At 46.1% G+C, this 20,891-nt stretch overlaps 1 protein-coding gene across 3 annotated transcripts; it reads right to left on the bottom strand.

The window, feature by feature from the left end:
* Positions 1-536: 536 nt before the first annotated feature.
* POGLUT1 (protein O-glucosyltransferase 1) lies at positions 537-20,809 on the bottom strand. 3 transcript variants are annotated; one of them, XM_006124240.4, is made up of 11 exons: positions 20,613-20,796; positions 15,601-15,691; positions 14,584-14,727; positions 12,615-12,750; positions 10,622-10,743; positions 8,201-8,260; positions 6,392-6,491; positions 3,416-3,474; positions 2,501-2,668; positions 1,500-1,556; positions 537-921 (listed from the first exon to the last, which is right to left on the bottom strand). In XM_006124240.4, exons 1-11 carry the CDS (start codon positions 20,689-20,691, stop codon positions 765-767), a joined length of 1,173 nt encoding a protein of 390 aa, XP_006124302.2. In that variant the 5' UTR covers positions 20,692-20,796; the 3' UTR covers positions 537-764. The 3 variants fall into 3 exon arrangements, with proteins under 3 accessions (XP_006124302.2, XP_006124303.2, XP_075765482.1); XM_006124241.4 differs by lacking the exon at positions 2,501-2,668 and having other exon boundaries at positions 20,613-20,801; XM_075909367.1 differs by lacking the exons at positions 6,392-6,491; positions 10,622-10,743 and having other exon boundaries at positions 20,613-20,809.
* Between the last annotated feature and the right edge of the window lie 82 nt (positions 20,810-20,891).

Consider the following 20,891-nt stretch of genomic DNA (forward strand, 5'->3'; position numbering starts at 1 on the left):
ACCTCTTATCTCAGGATCACAGAGCACTTTAAAAACATTCATTCACCATCAAACCCCTCTGCAAGGAAAGTAATTTCACTGTTCAAAAGGTATTTTTTTAGCACCCAACAGAGCATTAGCATCCAGGTGCTTTACAGAGTTAGGCTATCATTGAGTAGCTGAGAATTTGATTTGAGGGATGAGTATATTTATCTAATACCCCAACCACTGCTGCAGTCAGCAAACACTTGTATCCAAACTGCCATCATACAATCAAAATAACATTGGCAATTTGCCCCCATTTGCAGGTAAGTAGAGAGCATTTATATGACTTGCCTGAAGTCACATTGATCTTGATATACAGGCCATTGCAGAAAGTAGTTGGTCCAGGCCCTAAGTGAGTTAGATGCTGAGGTGGTGCTGAGGTGGTAACAGAGCAGGCAACTGGCAAGAAAGGCCGCCTCATTGTTTAGCTAGATCCACAACTTAGAGAATATATATAATGTGATTCAGCTCACTGCACAGTAACTGTTTTGAAGTAACAATGCTGCTTGCTGTAGCTTTAGAATAGTGGTTTTTATTTGCAGAGCCCTTTGGAAAACTGTGTACAGAGATGAATTTTGGTCAGTCAGTTTTCAGTGTAAGTTGTTCATGGACGCTTAGACAGAGTCTACCAAACCAGTTGAAAATCATTGCTTTAGAGGATAACAGAAGTTACTTTGGCCTTGGGCTTTTCATTGACCACCCATCCCTGGCCTTGAACTGGAAAGAGAACCACAATGGTTTTACAGTTCTGTTTTCAAGTGTTTGGAGACAATCTCATCATAACTTTTCCGCCTCTTAACTGTGTATGTCAGGGCTTTAGAGTATTCAGTCAGCAGAGTCTCCCAGTAACAAGAGACATCCTCCATCTGCAAGTGGTCCTTGATGAACTGGCGCCCCCTGGAGAAAAAGTGACAGCTCAGTCAGTTTGCTCCTGTGGTAAGAGGAAAAACCCTTGGACTGTGCTTTAATATCAGTGTTCTTAAAAAAATTTTAAATGTGGAAACAAATTTGGATTTATAGTTCCATATGCCATTTATGACTAATTCATTACCATGAGCAGCTGCAAAGACTAATTATTCACCAGACAGGTAACACCCAGAGATTGGCATGCAAGCACCCCCAAACTGCCCCATCAAAGGGTCCTGTTTAGCATTTAGTGGTGGCGGCAACATTTTTGTCAAATAGATATTTGTTCACTGAAGCTAACTCGTTTCATACAGTGAACAAAAGTTACCAACATCTGATACTTCTACTGACATGGCTCAGATTTACCCCAGAGGCCTACAAGTGAAAAGTTCAGTTATCCTGTTTATCAATACCCTGAGCTCACCACTCTTCCTGCTTTCATTGCTCAAGATAAATACATTGTGCACTGTTATCACCAAGCTATCCTTGACATATCTCTTTTGAATGCTGAATGGTAGAAAAAGTATTGGAGGATGGGTGTTGACTATCAGGAAGAATACAGAATTTACCTCTCTGAAATTTCTTGTGCTACATCATCATTTTCCTTCACAAACTGCAACAGCTCCCTAAAAGGAAAAATTGCATGTAAATATTGAGTCCATGCATAATACTGCACACCCAGAAAATGAGTTGACAGAACTAGATTTGGGGATGTTAAAGCCGAACATGCCATTGGTGCTGCTGCTGTCGTAACAAAGCACACTTTCATACCAGTCCTGTGGGAGGGGAGGAATTCAGGCAAGGTCAGAATTGACAGCTGATGAACATTTGGGACCATTAAGAGCTAAGATAACAGCTTTGCTTTTTACTCTGCAAGTCAGAAATGCTATGGAGTTGTCTCACTTTTGACTTCCAACCCTCAGTTCAAGGTCTGTTGAACATGGGGCATCCTCCTGGCCCAGATCTCAGAATAGGTAAGGCATAAGCCAAAAGATTCAACAATAGGTCTTGCTAGAAGAATGTCAACATTGATTGTGTCTCTCTAATGAGCCCAATAATATGACTCTAAATCATTTCCTATATGACTGAGAATTTTGTATTTTACAAAGAAAGGAGAATGACACACACGCCCACATGCTGTCTCGTATTCAGTGCACCCAAGATAGGACAAATACGTGGCATTTTGCTGATCCTTTAGAGAGGGGATGTATCTCAATATTACTCAAGCCTTGATCATACCTTGAGTAGAATGGGTAGCATACAGCTCACTGCATGAAATACTCTATTATCAGTGGTGCACAGCCCATAGGTTGTGATCCCCAAGGGGGGTCACAAATGTCTTTCCGGGGTGGGTCACAATGCTTAGATCTGGCATGGGGCTGGGTGGGGCCTGGCCGTTGACAGCCCCCGCAGTGCGGCACCTAGATCTGGCTGGCCAGGGCCTGGGCCTGGCAGTTGGCAGCCCCTGCAGCGTGGGAGTCACAGATAAAAAAAGGTTGCGCACCACTGCTCTACATAACACACTTAAGATCACTGAGCCATTCTAACAGAATCAGCTGTAGTCTCCCACCTGACATCAGAGAGATCTGGTTTGACTGGAATGTAATGAACCCAAGGCTTCAGCTGTGAGTAGAAGAACTCCAGCCACTCTTCCCCTACATGAAAGACTAATGAGCCACACAAGAAGAGGTGTTTGAAGCGGAAACTGGCTGCTACACCCCGGAAATTAAACAGGTATCTGTAAAAAGAGAGGCAAAGAGACACTTGATTTTGTACTGGCATTCCCTGTCCATTAAACCATAGCTATAGATTTTTTTTAATCACTTTTTTTAAAATGTTGGTTGCTTTATAAAATCTGAAATGCTATGTGTCCTCCCCTCAGATGAAAACCTCTGTGTCGCGAGGCTAGGTTCTAACAAACAACTTTGCATTTTCCATCCCCTCTGCTTCTGACGTAGGAATTCGTAAGAACAGAGACACATCATCTGCTAAGGCCAGATTTCAGGTTCTTTATTTCCCTGTTTACATTTGATGGCGTCATGATTCCATACTAGGTCAAAAGCTGCATTTCTTATGCCGTGGTTAGCAATATTAACTGTAAAAAACCCTGAACTCTGGATTTGGCAGGGAAGTGAAAAAGACAACCTATCTTTAAAACACTTTTGTTTAAAACCACCAGGAGACATTTTCCACCTTACATGTATGTATTAGTGGTTTAGGATCATAAGAAAGATTATTGGAGTTAGTTTCCACAGAACCCTTTAGTTCTCCTTGAATTCCAGACTTGGCAGACTCTTGAAACTGGTGTTTAAAAAGACCAAACTCAGCTCTCCTGAATCAACCACATAAGAGCAGAAATCTGCCTGCCTGAATGGATTCAATTGCAGGATTGGGACCTTAATGTTTCTAGGCTTGTTTGTTTCAATGCATCATTTTATATTAACAGACTGACAAGATTTTAGCAGCTCATGGCCAAAAACCTCACTTGTATTTGCAGTGATCTACTAGAGGAATTTCCGTTGCAGGTGGTTTCCCAAGAGTATCCTTAAAAAAAAGAGAGAGAATGTTAAAACATTAATTCAGTACAATTTATTTTCTGATCATATTTACAAAGTTTCTTTTCAACAAACCATAAATACAACTGAAGACTCAAAAGAATTTCTGGTCATGAGAAAACCCTTCCAGTTCGGCTTCTAATTATATTAGCATTTTTTGAGGGCCTCTCTCCTCTTTACCCAAGAAATATTCTCCCATCCTTTATAAATACTCTAAGAAACAAGTCTTTTACTTAATGGCTATAAAGAGGGGTACGGCTTTACCAATTCATTTTCCTCAGAGTACTAGAACGGGGAAGGACCCCGAGAGGTCATCAAGGCCAGTCCACTTCCCTCACAGCAGGACCAACCACCATCTAGTTCAGTGGTGCGCAACCTTTTTTCAACCATCACCCCCCCTGTATTTTACTCATGTCATCACCCCCAAGATAATGTGAGCAGTGCTTAGGTCCAGCCAGCCAGGGGAAGGACCTGGCCATTGGCGGCCCCGCAGTGCAGTACGCAGTGCAGAACCCGCCAGCTGGGGCTTATGGCAACACCTCCCCCAGGAAGACATCCGCAACCCCCTTGGAAGTCATGACCCACACGTTGCGCACCACTGATCTAGATCAGGTCAGCAACCTTTTCAAACCAAAGAGTCAAACTACATAAAAAAAAAATCAGAACAAGTTGTCAACAAAGAGCCATATAAGAATGCCCATTTGCATGACTGAAAATATAGAACTTAATATTATTGATAATTGACAATGAACATAAGAACGGCTGTACTGGGTCAGACAAAAGGCTGTCTGCCGACAGTGGCCAACACCAGGTGCCCCAGAGAGGGTGGACCGAAGACGATGATCAAGCAATATATCTCCTACCATCCTTCTCCAGCCTCTGACAAACAGAGGCCAAGGACACCATTTTATCCCCTGGCTAATAGCCTTTTATGGACCTAACCTCCATGAAATTATCTAGCTTCTCTTTAAACTCTGTTATAGTCCTAGCCTTCACAGTCTCCTGTGGCAAGGAGTTCCACAGGTTGACTACACACTGTGTGAAGAAGAACTTTATTTTATTAGTTCTAAACCTGCTACCCATTAATTTCATTTGGTGTCCTCTAGTTCTTCTATTTAGGGAACTAATAAATAACTTTTCTTTATCAGCCCTCTCCACACCACTCATGATTTTATAGACCTCTATCATATCCCCGCTCAGTCTCCTCTTTTCTAAACTGAAAAGTCCTAGTCGCTTTAACCTCTCTTCATATGGGACCCGTTCCAAACCCCTAATCATTTTAGTTGCCCTTTTCTGAACCTTTTCCAAGGCCAAAATATCTTTTTTGAGGTGAGACCACATTTGTACACAGTACTCAAGATGTGGGCGTACCATAGTTTTATACAGGGGCAGTAAGATATTGTCTTATTTTCTATCCCTTTCTTAATAATTCCTAGCATCATACTTGCCTTTTTGACCACCGCTGCACACTGTGTGGAAGTTTTCAGAGAACTATCCACAATAACTCCAAGATCTCTTTCTGATTTGTCATAACCAAATTAGCCGCCATCATACTGTATGTATAGTTGGGGTTATTTTTCCCGATGTGCATTACTTTACACTTATCCACATTACATTTCATTTGCCATTTTGTTGCCCAATCACTCAGTTTGGAGAGATCTTTTTGGAATCCCTCACAGTCTGCTTCTGTCTTGACTATCCTAATGATTAATAATAGCACATTAAACATTGTACTAGGGATGTTAACTAGCAATTAATTTACTAGTCGAGTAGTCGGATATTCAAATGACCAAGACAAAAGATAAAACAACGACTGTGCTCTAGTCTGTCAACACATAGACTTGGCTACCCATGAATTCAGGACCTCCTGGCTTGGTTATTGGGACTCTTAAGACTGAAGTCACTCACCTTGGGAAAACTCTACTAGATCTAAAACACTGTTACTCCACCAGCAGCATCTCAGGTCACTCTGACCTCGTCCCTCCAGTGCTTCACACACTATACTCAGTAGGGAGCGCAGGCAGAGTCCATTTCGAAGTCCTTTTCCTGCTATTCAAAGCCCTCTGTTGGAATGACCTTAGCTACCTGTGAGAGCCTCACTTCCTCTATGACTATGAGCTCTTCCAACAGCTACAGTTCTCCACAACAATGAACCTATTGACCACCAGCAGAGGTTCACAAGGGCTGAAAACAGAACTTCATAGGACTTGTTTTATGCTATGGAACTCACACCTAAAAGACAGGAATGACCCTGGGACTCTTTGCACTCAGATCTATAGGGCAACATCTCTCTGATACCACTCTCTCTTAATAGCCTCTTCTCTCTAACACACACACGCACAAAATAATTAACCAAATTGGTTATCCTACAGATTGGGGAAAAAAAGAAAACTTGTTCCTTGATTTTTTAATATTTGTGAGCTGCTCAAAGACTGCAGTGATGAGGTCATGCAATACTTCCTTTAGACAGATACAGCCATCCGATGGCAATAATCATAGAACACTACAACTGGAAGGGACCTTAAGAGGTCATTGAGTCCAGTCCCCTGCCCTCACAGCAGGACCCAGTACTGTCTAGACCATCCCTGACAGGTGGCTGTCTAATTTGCTTTTAAATATCTCCAGAGATTGAGATTCCACAGTCTCCCTGGGCAATTTATTCCAGTGTTTAACCACCCTGACAGTTAGGATGTTTTTCCTAATGTCCAACCTAAACCTCCCTTGCTGCAATTTAATCACAACACATGACCTAGCAGCGGCTTAAGAAGTGACTTGTCTCCCCCCCCCCCCGCCCCATTATTATCACCAGTCTCTTAAGAAGCAACCTTTACATAAAGCACTTGAAATTGCTCTTTTGCAATTATTGTTTCTTAAGCTGCTCAACTAGTTGGCTCATTAGTAGTTACTTTTTCAGATTTCCAGGCCTGGTTTTTAGTATACTCAGCATCGACAAGCTCTGGGTTCTCTCGAGACAGAAGAATGAGGGGATCCCTTTCAGGGCTTGTTCTGTAACAGAATCAATATTCAAATCAGTCAGCACCGTTCTGCACATCTGACGACAGCCAACTAACAACAAGATTCAAGACAAACACTGTCTGGGCTGTATCAGACTGGCTCTTGTGTGGCCTGAAAGCAACATTGCTAAGTGCCCACTCACAGTATCTATTAGAGGACACTGTTGGGGGATGGCAGAGAGTATGTGCAATGAAATAACTGTACATGATATTCCCTTATTCCATTTAATTTTAAGTGGTGTATTCTTTAAACATTATTCAGAACAAAACAGCACACAAGCTATTCTCAGCAGGCCTGATCCTGAAAGGTGCTGACTACCCTCAATTTAGATCTACATCATGGAGTTAAGAAACGTCTAGCATCTTTTAGGGTTAGGCCTTTTGTCAGCAGTAAATTTAACATGGGTGTAACCTGAATAAAACCTTCATTCTCTTTGCCTCCTGAATACACTATTGATAGCCGCACATTATCAGCTCTGTTTTCTTAAATGCACAAGCTATAAAAAAAAAATAGTACAGAGAGAACCAGAGGGTCACTATAACTCCACTGTGATTCTACCAGTGGAGAGTCATGGAAAAAAGAGTTTAGTCCTTCCTTCCTTACTCCCCACCATCCAGGTGTGTCTGCTGTAAGGATAGCTGCTGATTCACACTGAAATGAACCGTTGTTGAAAAATACAAAACAGAGCATATAGATGCCCAAAAAGAAGTTACAACGATGCCAGACAAACCTTCCAATGCGCATCAAAGTATCTGTAGTTCCCGTTGCTAGGGAAATGAAATACAGAACAAAAAGAGTCCTTATTCAAACCATCTTATTAATTAAGAATTAAAACAGTTGAACTCTTCATTGCACGCCCATCGCTGCTTTTATTATTCCAATTGATTCATTGCAAATGGCAACTAAAAAGGAGTTATGAGCTGAGAGGATGTTGTACAATGTGGTTGCTTTTTTAGCTTTTTAGAAACATAGCCTGGTTACATTTTTGTTCAGTACTTGGAGGGACAAAATTTCACAAGTCCAGACAACTGACAGCACAGCTCAAAGTGAGGCTCCCAGCCCAGTAGACAGACGCAAGTTAAAAGGGCTTGTGCCAGCAAACTAAAACTAGCTGTGTGGACGCTGAGGAAAAAGTTGAGGCTCAAGCTAGCTACAGGTGGCAAGCCCAAGCCTCCACTAGTGCCACAATGCCCACCACTATTTTTCAGCATGTTCATGCAAGTCTATTTTATCAAGGCTGGAAGGCTCACTTCCAGCTGCAATGTTCACATATCCCTATATGCATCCCCATGCAGCTCAGCTGCTGCTCCTCAAGCCAAACATATTCGGCTTTCTTGCTGACCTGAAGCAGAAACTAGTAATTGTGCCAGATTCTGTCAGGTGCTTTTCTTCTTCAGGAAGGGGACAGAAACAGCAGTGGCCATGTGGTGGGGCGAGGGTGGAACAAAGCACTATTTGCTGTGCAACACTGTTACGATGCTAAAGAGAATTTGCAATATTACCTGCACTTAGCATAGAAAATATCACAGGATTGCAAACACTGCTTTTAAATGGCAATTGCTGTAACAACTAGTACTTAAAGATCCCCAGAAATAAAAAGCTAGTGTATCTTTTTCTCCACCTTAGTTTGCTCTTAATTCAACTGGAACTGTTCACAGCCTATCTTGCCAGAATATCCTGGAGTTGGAAAAAGCACTTACCTGGATCCTCGAAAATATCCTTTGGAGATTTTTTTCTTCCATGGCCATTTTTCTGCAGATCTGGAAAAAGAAGTTATATGTGGTAATAAATAATTTAATATAAGCATGAAAAAGCTTCATCAGTTTCTGCAGCATAGTCGAATTGCATTATTCTTGAGGTTTGATGGGAACCAATTCTTTCATTAGAGCAGAAAACACGTCAGCTAAGCCCAGCAAGACAGGCCTTTCCCACAGATGGTAACTCTTTAGCCAACATGTTACAGGGACATGGTCAAGATAACAATCTGTACCAAGGGCGAGGAACCTTTTTTGGGTCAGGGATCGCTGACCCGTGGGGGGAAAGAAAAAAAAAATCAGTCGGGGGCCACCCACACATAAGGGAGAAGCTAAAAAGAAAATCCCCTCACTGATGAAGCCCCAGCTGAGAAGAAAGACACTCCCCACATTCCCTTCGCACACCAGAGCCCAGGAGGACCAAGGCTTGTAGATTTTGTATGCTCCAGGCCCATGGTGGGATGGCAGGAGAGCTGGAGCACCAGCATGGGCTCGCCAATGCTGGGGGGGGGGGGAGAAGCCCCAAGCGTCAGGGGCCGCATCCATCCCCCGGGCCTTATGTTCCCCAGCCCATCTATACACACAAAAATTAATTCTTCCTTGTGTTATCAGTAACACTGTGCATTACTGAAACTTAAATCATTTAAAAACTCCACATTTCACTACTTATGCTGCTGCTTTACTTTTTTTTTTTCTTCATTTCACTGAGCATAGATCTGATTGTACATATTTTAAAGTGAAAAGCTATTTAAAGAAAAAAAAAATCACACCTTAGATGCCTGGTGTAGTTCTGTGCTTGAGAAATTATTTTTTAAAAATGTTCCTCCACAATTTATTTTTAAAACCTATATTTTGGCCTCAACTACTGCTTGTGAATTCAAGCAGCTCTGTGGTCTGTTACTAACAGATCTTTGCTTCCTACACATTCCTGTATTTGCTCAGTTTCCCATAGCCTAAGGCCATGGTGTCCTTCACGCTAGCCACAGTTGTCCCATGCAGCAGCCTCTGTCCGGAAGGAGCTCAGGCCCTCCCCATTGGCAGGGCTACTGTTACCCCACGCTGCTACCTCTATCAGAAGCAGCAGCACAGGGCAGCAGGCAGGAGCCGACCTGCATGGGGAGCAGGTTTTTAAACTGGCTCCCCTCGCCTGCCACCCCGTGCTGCTGTCTCTGATAGAGAGGCAGCAGCATGGGGTAGCTGAGGGCTCCACAGGAGCAGGGCTGGGAGCACACTGGTTGCTGGCCCCACCCCCAGGAACTAAGAGTTTATATGGTTACACAACTATTCACTGACCTGCTATCTAACCATCCCTAACAAAACTCTAGTGTAGACCTGGCCTAAGAGCTACTTTCTGAGGGACACTAACCCATAGACTGACAAAAGAACATCATGACCAAATGAAAAATACCCTCACAAACTTCTTGGCTGTGTCTAGACTGGCCAGTTTTTCCGGAAAATCAGCCGCTTTTCCGGAAAAACTTGCCAGCTGTCTACACTGGCCCCTTGAATTTCCGCAAAAGCACTGACTTCCTACTATAAGAAATCAGTGCTTCTTGCGGAAATACTATTCTGCTCCCGTTCAGGCAAATGTCCCTTTTGCACAAAAGGGCCAGTGTAGACAGCTGAGATTTGTTTTGCGCAAAAAAAGCCCCGATCGCGAAAATGGCAATCGGGGCTTTTTTGCGGAAAAGCGCGTCTAGATTGGCACGGATGCTTTTCCGCAAAAAGTGCTTTTGCGGAAAAGCGTCCGGGCCAATCTAGACACTCTGTTCCGAGAATGCTTTTAACGGAAAACTTTTTCATTAAAAGCGTTTCCGGAAAATCATGCCAATCTAGACACAGCCCTCCTGTCTTACTAAGCTGCCTCAGTCTAATGGAGACTCTGGTCCTTAGTGTAGGTCTACACTGAGATCAGCTGGCACATGCCGACTGACTCAGGCACAAACTAAAATTTCATACAATGGCTTGTTTATATTGCCCTATATCATAGACACTGAAATGTAAGTACAGTATTTACATTCCTATTGATTAATTTTATAATTATATGGTAAAAATGAGAAAGTCAGGAATTTGCAAATAGTTTGTAAGTGAGGTATAACTTGCGGGGGAGAGAAAGAGAGGAGGCAAGACAAATCAGACTTCTGAAAGGGGCACAGTAGTCTGGAAAGGTTGAGAGCCACTGCCTTAGAGCAGTTCTGTCTCTTCTACCATATAAAAACAGCCCCCTTAGTACAAAGTGATTTGCTTCAGAAAAATAGACCTAACAGGCTTAGAAGTTGTTGCATCAGTGCTAAGAGGCGCTCTTGCATAATTATGCTGAGCTGTTTCTTCTCTAGGAAACAATGCCTCTTTTCCCCCGAACCATACCTTTGGAGGTCCTCTCTCATTAAGTCCCAGCGCCCAAGACCTGTCGGATAAATTGGCCAAACGGCTGGTCCCCCTTCCCAAAATGTCCAGGCAGGATACATGATATCATGGTAGTCAGAAGTCTTAAAAACAAGAACATTAGAAGGCACGCAAATGGCCATGCATTTAACCAAGAACAGGAGCAGCTGGATTTTGTTTTAAAAAAACAAACAAAACAAACAAACCAACAAGATACCCAAAGGTGTTTAGTTTGTATATGACAGGGACTGTTCCTTGTAACTAGCCTCACCATAAGCTTCCTGCCCAGATGGTGCTGATCAAGCCATCTTTCTGTTTTTTTGGTTTCCCACAGCCTGTAACATTTTACTTGGGGGAAACATTTCAATCAAATGCTCTCAGAGATGTGAGGAACGGACTGCAGGTTTGTTATCCAGAGGAGCAGAACCAAGCTTAGATTCTGTTTCTCAGTGTGTTGCTCTTTCTTACTATGCACCCCACTGACTATGTAACACTGTTGCTAAGAGGCCACATGCCCAACAAATAGAGAGTTTTATTTTGTGTGTTGCATTTATGCAAAGCGTAAAGAGGTGCTATGTGATTTGCTGGACAATCAAATCCAATATCTTGTCTCCAGCTATGACTAGGGCTTGCCAAACCGCGGTGAGCCCCGCTCACCAGCTGCACTGTCCGGCAATCTGCGCATGCACAGATCGCCCGAACCCGGCTCTTCTGGGTTGCAATCTACTGGCCACAGGCAAGTAGACTGCATTATTTGTCGAGCCCTGCTAATATCAGATGCTATAAAGGAAGGTGAAAAGAAACCCACAATGCACCTGATTGGTTGTGCAATGCTCTAAATCGACAAAAAGATTCTTCCTGTCCATCAGTGTGATCAGTGAATACACTGAACCATGTTGTTGATTACCTTTTAAAAAAAAGTATGTATTATGTACAGCTTCAAATGTTAATACTGACCATAACATAGACAATACTGTTATGACCATTTCCTGCAACATTCTACCTTCTAGGCTGCTCATAGATTATCTTTAACCCACTTCACACTTCCTAGGGACAATCCTACAAATCAACATAATGGTTCCTATCGGAATTGAGCATCCAACAGTTGATCTGCACTTCCCCAATGGCTCTGTAGAGGCATTTGTATTGCATCTTCTCAGGTATCTGAGCAACTGGTTCCATAGGCCACATGAAATAAAGAAGGAACTTCAATAAACACCCATAATTTTTCACAGTTGTGATGTAATCCTGAGGCTACAGTTCATCCATATGACCACACAGCTATGAGAAAAAGCTAATGATACTTTTCTAGCCAAGAGGATTATAATATGCAAATCACCGCAAAGCAACAGTCTCATGGTCAGCTGAGTGTTTAATGAGGCCAGGAGCGTGCACCATTCATGGTATTCTTAAAATCCAACTAAAACTGTATCAAACCTACAGCTGGTAATGAGGCGCACGGATAATGGCATGTAAACCCAGCAGTGATATGAACGAACACTTTATTTGTCAGACAGATGAAACATTTATCTGGAGCATGAGCTTGTGAGGGAGTCATTTCCTTCGATAGATTTCTGATTCCTTGTACTGAAGAAGAAAGGAAAAAGGCCTTCTACAAATATGAAGAGCAACACCCCTTAAACTTTTTCATAGACTTTGGGCATTGAAAAAAGAAAGTACATTGTGATATAACCCCCATTTTGCACCCCCTTAAAAACTCCTGAGCCCCATTAGGAAAGGAATTAACAGCTTCTTATTCTTGTGGCTGCAACGAACTGCAGTGGTCTCCAACACAGTGCCCGCGGGCGCTATGGTGCCCACCTAGTGACCAGGGCAGGCCCAAGCCATTCTTGCGCCCCCGGCACATCCACGGGCCCAGCCCGGCAGCCCCAAAAGGTTGGGAACCACTGAATTAGAGGATAAAACACAGGTCACAGTGTCCCCCAGTAACCCAAAGGAGCCTGCAGTCTCTCACCTTACTGAAGGAGAATACTGGGATGACTGGCTTCATCCACTTCGGGACCTGGGGGTAATCTCGCACATTGATCACGATCTCCATGTCTGGGAGGCGGTCGATGATCTGCAGAATGAAATGTTCGACCCCACTGCATCTGCAGAGTGTTGATATATACAACAAAGAGCCATCAGAAAAAGGCTTGCTTCCCACAGCAGTTACTGTTCTGAAGGCACAGAGTTGAAGAAGATGGAAAAGAAAAGCTCCAAGGGAGAATGAAGCTGGAGGACAAAAACACTTAAATATGAGATGGCAAGATTTGGAACTATTTAGGAACAAAGACAAAGAGGTAATTAGTGGTTTGTCTTCTCCGTGACCTGCTAAGAGTCTTCTGTCAAGGGTACCAGTGCCTACTGGCTGCGTTTTACTATATGTAAGGTCCTCCTTGAATTCCAGAATGATTGTCAAAAATCACTGCTGAGTTGTGGACAAGCCATGCAAAATTGAGGAAAGGTAATAAGGGAGCTTATTTGCAGTAATAAAATCCACTATTATTTTTATGCAATTTTCCAGTCAGCCACCTGAGGCTGAGAGTAGGAGCCCAGAGCTGACAACAGGAATGCAGGACCGAGAGTGAGGACTCCCGCTGTTGGCCGCCCACAGCTGACAAAATTGCAGTGGAAGCCTAATATTGTAGAATCTGCAGTTTCCGCAATATGGCAAGTTAAACAGGGACTTAATAATAGACATTTTCTATCAGAGGGAGGCAGCAAGGCAGTGTCTTACTTCAGAGGCTGGGCCAGCGAGACTCTTCTCTCAGGTTCAGAGGGTAACCAAGAAGATACAAATCGCTTAATGCAAATAAACGCAAGGTTTATTCGATATTACAGGTGATATAAAAACAAAAGGCAAGAGAAGGCTTAAAACATCCCTTTGGCTTGCTGGGGACTGACTCAGCAAAGGATGGACTCCTGGGCCAGGTTCAAAAGGCACCTCTGTACAGTTCCAGGTCCTTTGGCCTTTTCTTTGTATATCACTTGTCATATCTAATAAACCTTGCATGTATTTGCATTAAGTGATTTGTGTCTTCTTGGTTACCCTCCGAACCTGAGAGCAGAGTCTGGCTGGCCTAGCCTCTGAAGTAAGACAAGGAGGGGGAGCCAGGAGCTGGTGCTGGTGCTGGTGGGAGCTGGCTTAAAAGTTGTTTCCCCTCCCCCCCCCCCCGCACCATCTCTGCCGGGGGCAGGGGAGGTAGAGACACAGCAGGCAAATGGCATGAGCAGGGACTGCTTGAGTCCCCACTCGCGCCATTCCCACTGTAGGAGCTTCTGCTTTTGAAATGTACAAGAGCCCTCTGTGGGGAGCACGGGGCAAGCAGGGACTCAAGCAGTCCCCCGCTCGCTCCATGCTCTCTGCGGTGCCCCCCACACTTGCTTCCTCTCTGACAGGCAGCAAGGTGGGGACAGGAGCCAGTGCTGGGGGGAACAGGCTTAAAAGCTGGTTCCCCCCAGCACCGGCTCCAGGGTGACATCAGCCCCCGACCCCTCTGCCCCTATCAGAGGCAGTGGGAGGGATAGGGGATGCTGCTGCGAAGTACCCCCTGTCCACAGGGGTCCCAACAGGAAGCTAGACCCACCCACGGACAGGGGCTGTGGCCCCTGGCTGCTATGAACAGGGGCTGCTGGACTCAGCATGAGCCAGGACCGCGCAGTCCCAGCTAGCACTGATCACTGCACTTCTGCATTTTAAATGTAGTAAGAGCCCAACGGCTCTTATTACATTTAAAAGGCAGAGCCACAGCATGGGTGGCTCCGGAGCCTGCACAAGCCAGGACTGCTCAAGTCCCAGCTGCAGTTGTATTGACTATACAATTAGCCAGATAATCCCAAACTGCAAATTTCTGTGGATGTGCTTACTAAGAAGGAAGGATGTTAAAATGTGTTTAATTTTTATTTCTCGCTGGGAAGGTGATTTTCTGCATTGTTCTCACCTAGCAGGGAACATGCAGTCATGCTCACGGTATAACTTGTTCTTGATGATCTGGTAGTGCGTCCCAAGCTTTCGGCTAACCCCATCAGACAGCAGTTCCTTGGAGATGCCTCCTCGAAAGGGCGCCAAGTCTTGTTCCCTAACTCTGAGAAAGGAGAGACATCACCTGCCATTAGACACATCAGGGAAGCTATTACACTCCCAGTTCTCATGCTTCCTAAATTTGCTCAGAGGGTTTTCTTTTCCTCCAACAACTCTACTGTGTAAGCTGCGTGTTTTGACTCTTCCTTCTCCTTCCATTGTCTTCATTTAAAAGCGTGCTGTTTAGAAGTCAGATAAACATGGCCAGAGACTAAAGCCCTTATCCACAGGACTGTTACAGCAGTGCTACAATCCTTCTCTGGAGAGACTGTCTCAGAGGGGGAAAAGGAGAGTTTAGACTATGGCCCTGTCAGTCATCTGCTCTCCGTGGAGAAAACAGCCTCCATGGGCCTCTGGGCAACGTGGGCGTGGGGGAGCCGGCTCTGCATACCGCAAAGGGGCAAAGCCGAGGGCGGGAGGAGTAGGGCCAAGGGCAGCCAGCCCTTAGCACTGCCCAGAGCACAGCACATTCCCCACTCAACCCCAATTTAAAGGGTCCAGGGCTCCAGCAGCCAACTGCAGCTGGAGCCATAAGCCCCTTTGAATCAGCCCTTCTGGGCCCCAGAGCAACTGACCCCTTTCTGCCCTGCCATCAGTGGCCAGTCTGCTTTACTGCTGATGCTGCCAACAAGAACAATTAGGAGGATAGCTTTTGTGTGTGGACACCCCTCAGCTGAGATGTCCACATACAAACTAATGTATTGGGAAAGCCATCAAGAGTATTTTCTTTTTGAACACTATTTTTCCCTTCTTGAGTTCAAGCTATGATAGCTCTTGGTCATTTCACAGCTATCCTCCACCACCCATCAGTGCATGGCAAGAGCATTCTCTCTAGTGCCAGAGGGACTATCAAGCAAGCAGCGAAGCATACCCTCACCTCTGGTAGCAGCTGCAATTCTCCCTTATACACGGTCTGTAGCCCTCCACCGCTCTGTCAATCTGGTCAGTGAAATGCTTCCACTTTGCACCTGGAAGAAAGGAAGGAAGAAAATACTTAATACAGTATATCTATTATATTGTGGCAGCAGCTGCCAGGAGATGAATGGGATTTCCAGTCCACAAAAGGCAGTTGGTACATGACAGCAGTGGTGTGTGTCAAACCCCACAGCCCACTTCTGTACTATTCTTATCCATGTGTCTAACACACGACATGGTGGTGCCGCCTCTAGATGTGAGAGGGAGTCAAATCGCTATGTTTATTCAATCCATGACTTCTCCATTCAAACTGTCAGCACAGTAGTGCAGGATCTGACTGAGTCTTTTAAGGTGAATTCCTCAATCCAGACTGAGAGAACAGGCTCAAACCACAAAAACTACTGAACGGGTATTAGGCAGCAATGTCTCTGGTCACTGCTAGGGAGAGCTGGATTTGAACCTGTGCCTTAAAGGAAGGTATCTTTACTTGCATATACTACTTAGTTATAACCCACTCCAATGGCTAGACACTGAAGCTAGACAAATTCAGATTAGAATAAGACATCCATTTTTAACCAGAGATAATTAACCATCACTCCATCACTGACAATTCTTACATCACAACTGGACATTTTTTCTAAAAGATCTGCTGTAGGAAATGATGTGGGGAAATTCTACGGCCTCTGTGACACAGGTCAGACTAGATGGTACCTTTCAGCCTTGGGATCTGTGAATCAGCTCTCATTTGATTTTTCCCCTCTTGTGAGAGGAGAGGGGAGAAATTTCAGCCCATTACTCTCACAAGCACCAGAGATCACATCACGTTGAGGCATTGTCTTTACATGAGCCTTCATATAAGGGGAAATTTGTTTTCTCAGGAGGTCAGGGTAAGCTACCTTGCTTATAGAAGTCCAGGGAGCTGAGGCCTGATACAGGGGGTAAAGAGTAGGCACAGACCTACAAGGAGGCTCCTGAGGGGGAACCCAGAGTATACCCAGAATCAGAGAAGAAGCTTGTCACACCAGCTAGTTGGAGCGACTTTCAATGAGGGGCAGCAGCAAAACTTCAAAGCTATGTCTAGATTGCAGGCTTCTTTCAGAAGAAGCTTTTCTGGAAGAGATCTTCCAAAAAAACTTCTTCTGGAAGAGTCCACACAGCAAAAGTGCATCGAAAAAGCGATCTGCTTTTCCGAAAGATAGCGTTCACACCGAATGGACGCTCTCTCGCATTTAAGCTGTGATTATTATAGACGGAGTGGCCACCGGGGCACCTGTGCTTTTTCCTCTTTTTTCCTAAGAACTCCCTCTTCCCCGTCCATACACGCCTTTTTCCGAAAGAGTTCTTTCAGAAAAAGGCTTCTTCCTTGTAAAAAGAGGTTTACCAATGTCGGAAAACCCCCTCTGTTCTTCCGATTTTTTTTCAAAAGAACATGACTGCAGTGTGGACATAAGTGACGTTTTTCCAAAAAAACTCTGCAGTGTAGATATATCTGAAGAGGGAAACAGGAGTCCAGGAGAGGCATAATGAAGTGGTGAACCTGGAGAAGAGTCTGGCTTTAAGTTAATATGCTTTGCTTTATGCTAATAAATCAGATCCCAGAGTAACTCAAAAGCACCCCTTGATGGGGGAAGAAGAGAAACTGAGGCAGCAGTAGAGTCTGACAGCACATGAAGTAACACCTTGTTGCAACATACAATCATCTCCAGTCTGTCAGCTCTTCAGGCTAACCAAAATTGAGTGGTTTGCACTTGGAGTTTCCTTGCAAGTTTCTTGTGCAGAAGAGTACTGCCAACTCAGTGGGTAGCAGCCTTTAAAGTAAGTATAAAAGAAATCCCCAAGTGTGGTACAACATGATAACATGCCACCTCCAACCACTTCATTGGGGGATGTAGGGTTGCCAGATGGTCTCCCAAAAAATACCAAACACATGGGCTAAAAATTTGTCAAGCAAAAAAAAAAAACCAAACCAAACCACCCACACTGAACACACATCCTGTGTGGCTACTACCAAGAACCACCAAGCTAGGAACAAAGGTGGAGGCAGCAGAACCTGCTCTGCAAAGCAGCTGCCTGCTACCCAGAGCAGAGAGGCGCAGACCCCGGGGCAACACAATGGCAGGGCAGGGGGCGGAAGCGACCATGGGTAGGAATCATAGAATAAATCATAGAATAATAGGACTGGAAGGGACCTCGAGAGGTCATCGAGTCCAGCCCCCCGCCCTCAAGGCAGGAAGATGACTCCCCCATAGCCAGGTCTTTGGGTGTCCCAATGGGAAGAAGCAGAAATTCCACCCCAGTCAGTTTTGGCTGAGAGTCCATGGAAGGCGCCTAAACGCAATTATAAAGCACCTCAGGGCTTCTCTCCCCGCACCACAATGCAATTGAACAGCGCTCAGGAGCAGGGACAGGGCTTCTCCTCCTCCCCAGATGCAATCTGCTGAGGGCTCCCAGCACCAATTGTGCCCCACCAGGCTTCTGCATGCAACCAGATCACGGCTCCGCCTCCCAGCCTGGGACTCCCTCTGGTTGTGTGCAGAATCCTGGTGGGGGCTGGGGGAGTGGCCAGGACTCCCAGCCACTCCCCCCACCCCCGCCAGGCTTTTGCACGCGACCACAGGCTCCAAGCGCCGATCGCAGCCCCGCCTCCCAGCCACTCCCCCCGCCCCTGCCAGGCTTCCGTCCGGCGCCCAGCCAGAAAAACAGAAAATACCAGACATTGCACAGTCCAGTATTTTCTGAATTTTTTTTTACCAGACAGAGGGCACAAAAACCGGACTGTCTGGTAGAAAACCGGAAACCTGGCAACCCTAGGGGGATGGGATGGGAGGAGGAGTATTCCTGACAATTCACAGCCTGTAAGATCCCATGGCAGTAGTTCTCAACTCAGAGCCTGTGAGCCCTTTCAGGGAGACCGCAGCACCCTGAGGTTGAAACCTGGTGCCTTGTGCTACAGTGTCCCACAGGTGCAGCACAAGGCAGAAACCAGCCTCCCACTCCCCCGTCCTCACGTTAGCCACTCCAGCGCTCCTGCCCCCATTTAAACTGGGAACTACATTGGAAGCCCTCACCTCTGCCTGCACCCTTAGCTACCTCTCTGCCAAACCTATTCCCCTGCCTTCACCCTTAACTATCCCCATACCAGTACACAGCTCCTAGCTAACCCCAGCCTGCACCCTGAGCAGTTTTCAAAATTTCTGAGCTGAATTTCTCTCTCCCCCCACCTTCTCCCCACACACACTTTGAGTTATAATTTTGGTTGTTTCCTTCCACAACTCAGTGGCACTTCTTCCCTGGCTCCCCTGTGCAGAGCTGGCCCAACCACCAGCAGCCCTTATCCCCTCTCCAAAAAATTAAAACTATTCCTATGAGCAAGGGTCTTGCCCCTCAGCCCAGAGCCCCAAAGCTCTAGAGTTTTTATTAGGCATGTGAAAGTATAAATGTGTCCATGGTTAATTGATGAACCTGGGCTCATTGATTAACCTTCACAATCATACACAATCCCCCCCCCCCCACCCTCATGCTGCAGAGGGGGTGGGTGGGCAGGCACAAAGTCAGCATGTGTGGTGAGCCAGCTTAAAAGCCAGCTCCCTCCCACCCCGGCATGTGAATGCGTAACAGATGACATTTTCAATAAATACATTTTAACATCCTCAGTTTTTATAGCATGTTCAGGGGAGCCTTAACAAGAAAAAGGTTGACAGCTTCTGTCCCATGATATATCCCCTATACTTATAGAGAGTTATGTCTGTGTGTGAGATAAATGGGAATTTGGGTGATTTAACATTCACCTACTTCTGTTCCACTCTAGCTTCATTTAGCTATAGTAACATTCATCTCCTGTCCTAAGTTCTCCTTTAACGTTACTGTGTGCTGTTGAACAACTGGCTTACTCCACTTCAGATAACTGCCCTTCAGCAGTGGACAAAGTGTTTTTTTTTAATAATCAGGTGCTGTGCGGAGGTTCTCTATATAAAATTTGTTTGTATTACAGAAAGACCCAGAGATAGAGTTACAGTGTGGAGAGCCCTGCAAATCCACAGCTATCCGCTTTATAGCCACAGGTATCCACATCCACAAATGTGGATATCCGTGGCTCATTTTTGCAGATGTAGATGCGGATACAAATTTTGTATCAGCACAGAGAGCTCTAATGATGTGTGCTACACAACCTTCAGTAAACAGTCCCTGTCCCAAAGAGCTTATAGCCTCCTTTTATATTGCATATTAAATAAGACTGAGACACAGCCCCCTCATTCCACCAGCAAAAGAACTGCTTCTAGAAACCCTGGTTTGCATTCTTTAGTGACAAGTTGGTTCAAAGACGAAAAAAACCAGGCAGATACGAGAGGTGCAGGAAAACACGGGATGCTAAGCCCAACAAACAAGGCTTTCTCTGGGGCACCCCTGTTCTAAAGGGTGTCTTTGAGGCAAGCTAAGTGCCCCACTAGGGCCGCCTCCCTCAGCCTGCCCCTGCTGTACGCCCCGCACGCATCCAACCCCACTTCCAGCTCCGGACAGGCAAGCCCGGGGGCTAATCTCTGCAGCCCCTAGCTAAGTACAAACAGGCTACAAGACGCAGGGAGTTTGCATCCGTTTCCCACGCTAGGGGTAGCGCGGGGCCGCTCCGCTGCAGAGAGCATCTGCGCAGGGCGGGCGGGTCACTCGGAGGAAGAGGGGCGAGCGGGCGCAGTGACCAGCAGGAGGCTGAGCCAAACAGAAGAGGCAGGGGCAGCCGCAAAGGCGGCGTTGCCTAGGGTGGCGCAGGCCCGGGAGCAGGGTCCCAGCCGGGCAGGAGGCAAGAGGCGCTGGGGAGGGCTCGGCCCGGCACACGTGGGGCTGAGCGAGGGAGAGGCGGCGCTGGAGGCTGCAGCGGGGGACGGGGCTCGGGGGGCGGGAGACACACCCCGCTCCCCAGTGCCGGGGGGAAGGAGAGTGGGGGAGCGCGCCCCGCCCCTCCCGGTCGCAGCCTCTCACCTGCAGCGCTGCTCCCCTGGCTGAGCACGAGCTGGGACAGAGCCGCCGCTCGCAGCGCCCAGGCCACCAGCGGCCCCATTGTGCAGCCCGGCGGACAGCTGCCGCTGCCCCCCCCCCCCGCACTGCGCCTGCGCGCGGCGAGCCGGCCCCTCTGCGTTCCATCAGGCCGATAGCTGATTCAGAAGAAAAAAAAAATGTAGAAGGGCGGGAGGAAGAAGCGCCCTGCACAAAGATGGCCGCCACCGCAGGGGAGAAAGGGACACGGTGCCCCGCACAAAG

Source organism: Pelodiscus sinensis, chromosome 1 (assembly GCF_049634645.1).
Source record: "Pelodiscus sinensis isolate JC-2024 chromosome 1, ASM4963464v1, whole genome shotgun sequence".
In the NCBI taxonomy this organism is placed as follows: Eukaryota; Metazoa; Chordata; order Testudines; family Trionychidae; genus Pelodiscus; species Pelodiscus sinensis.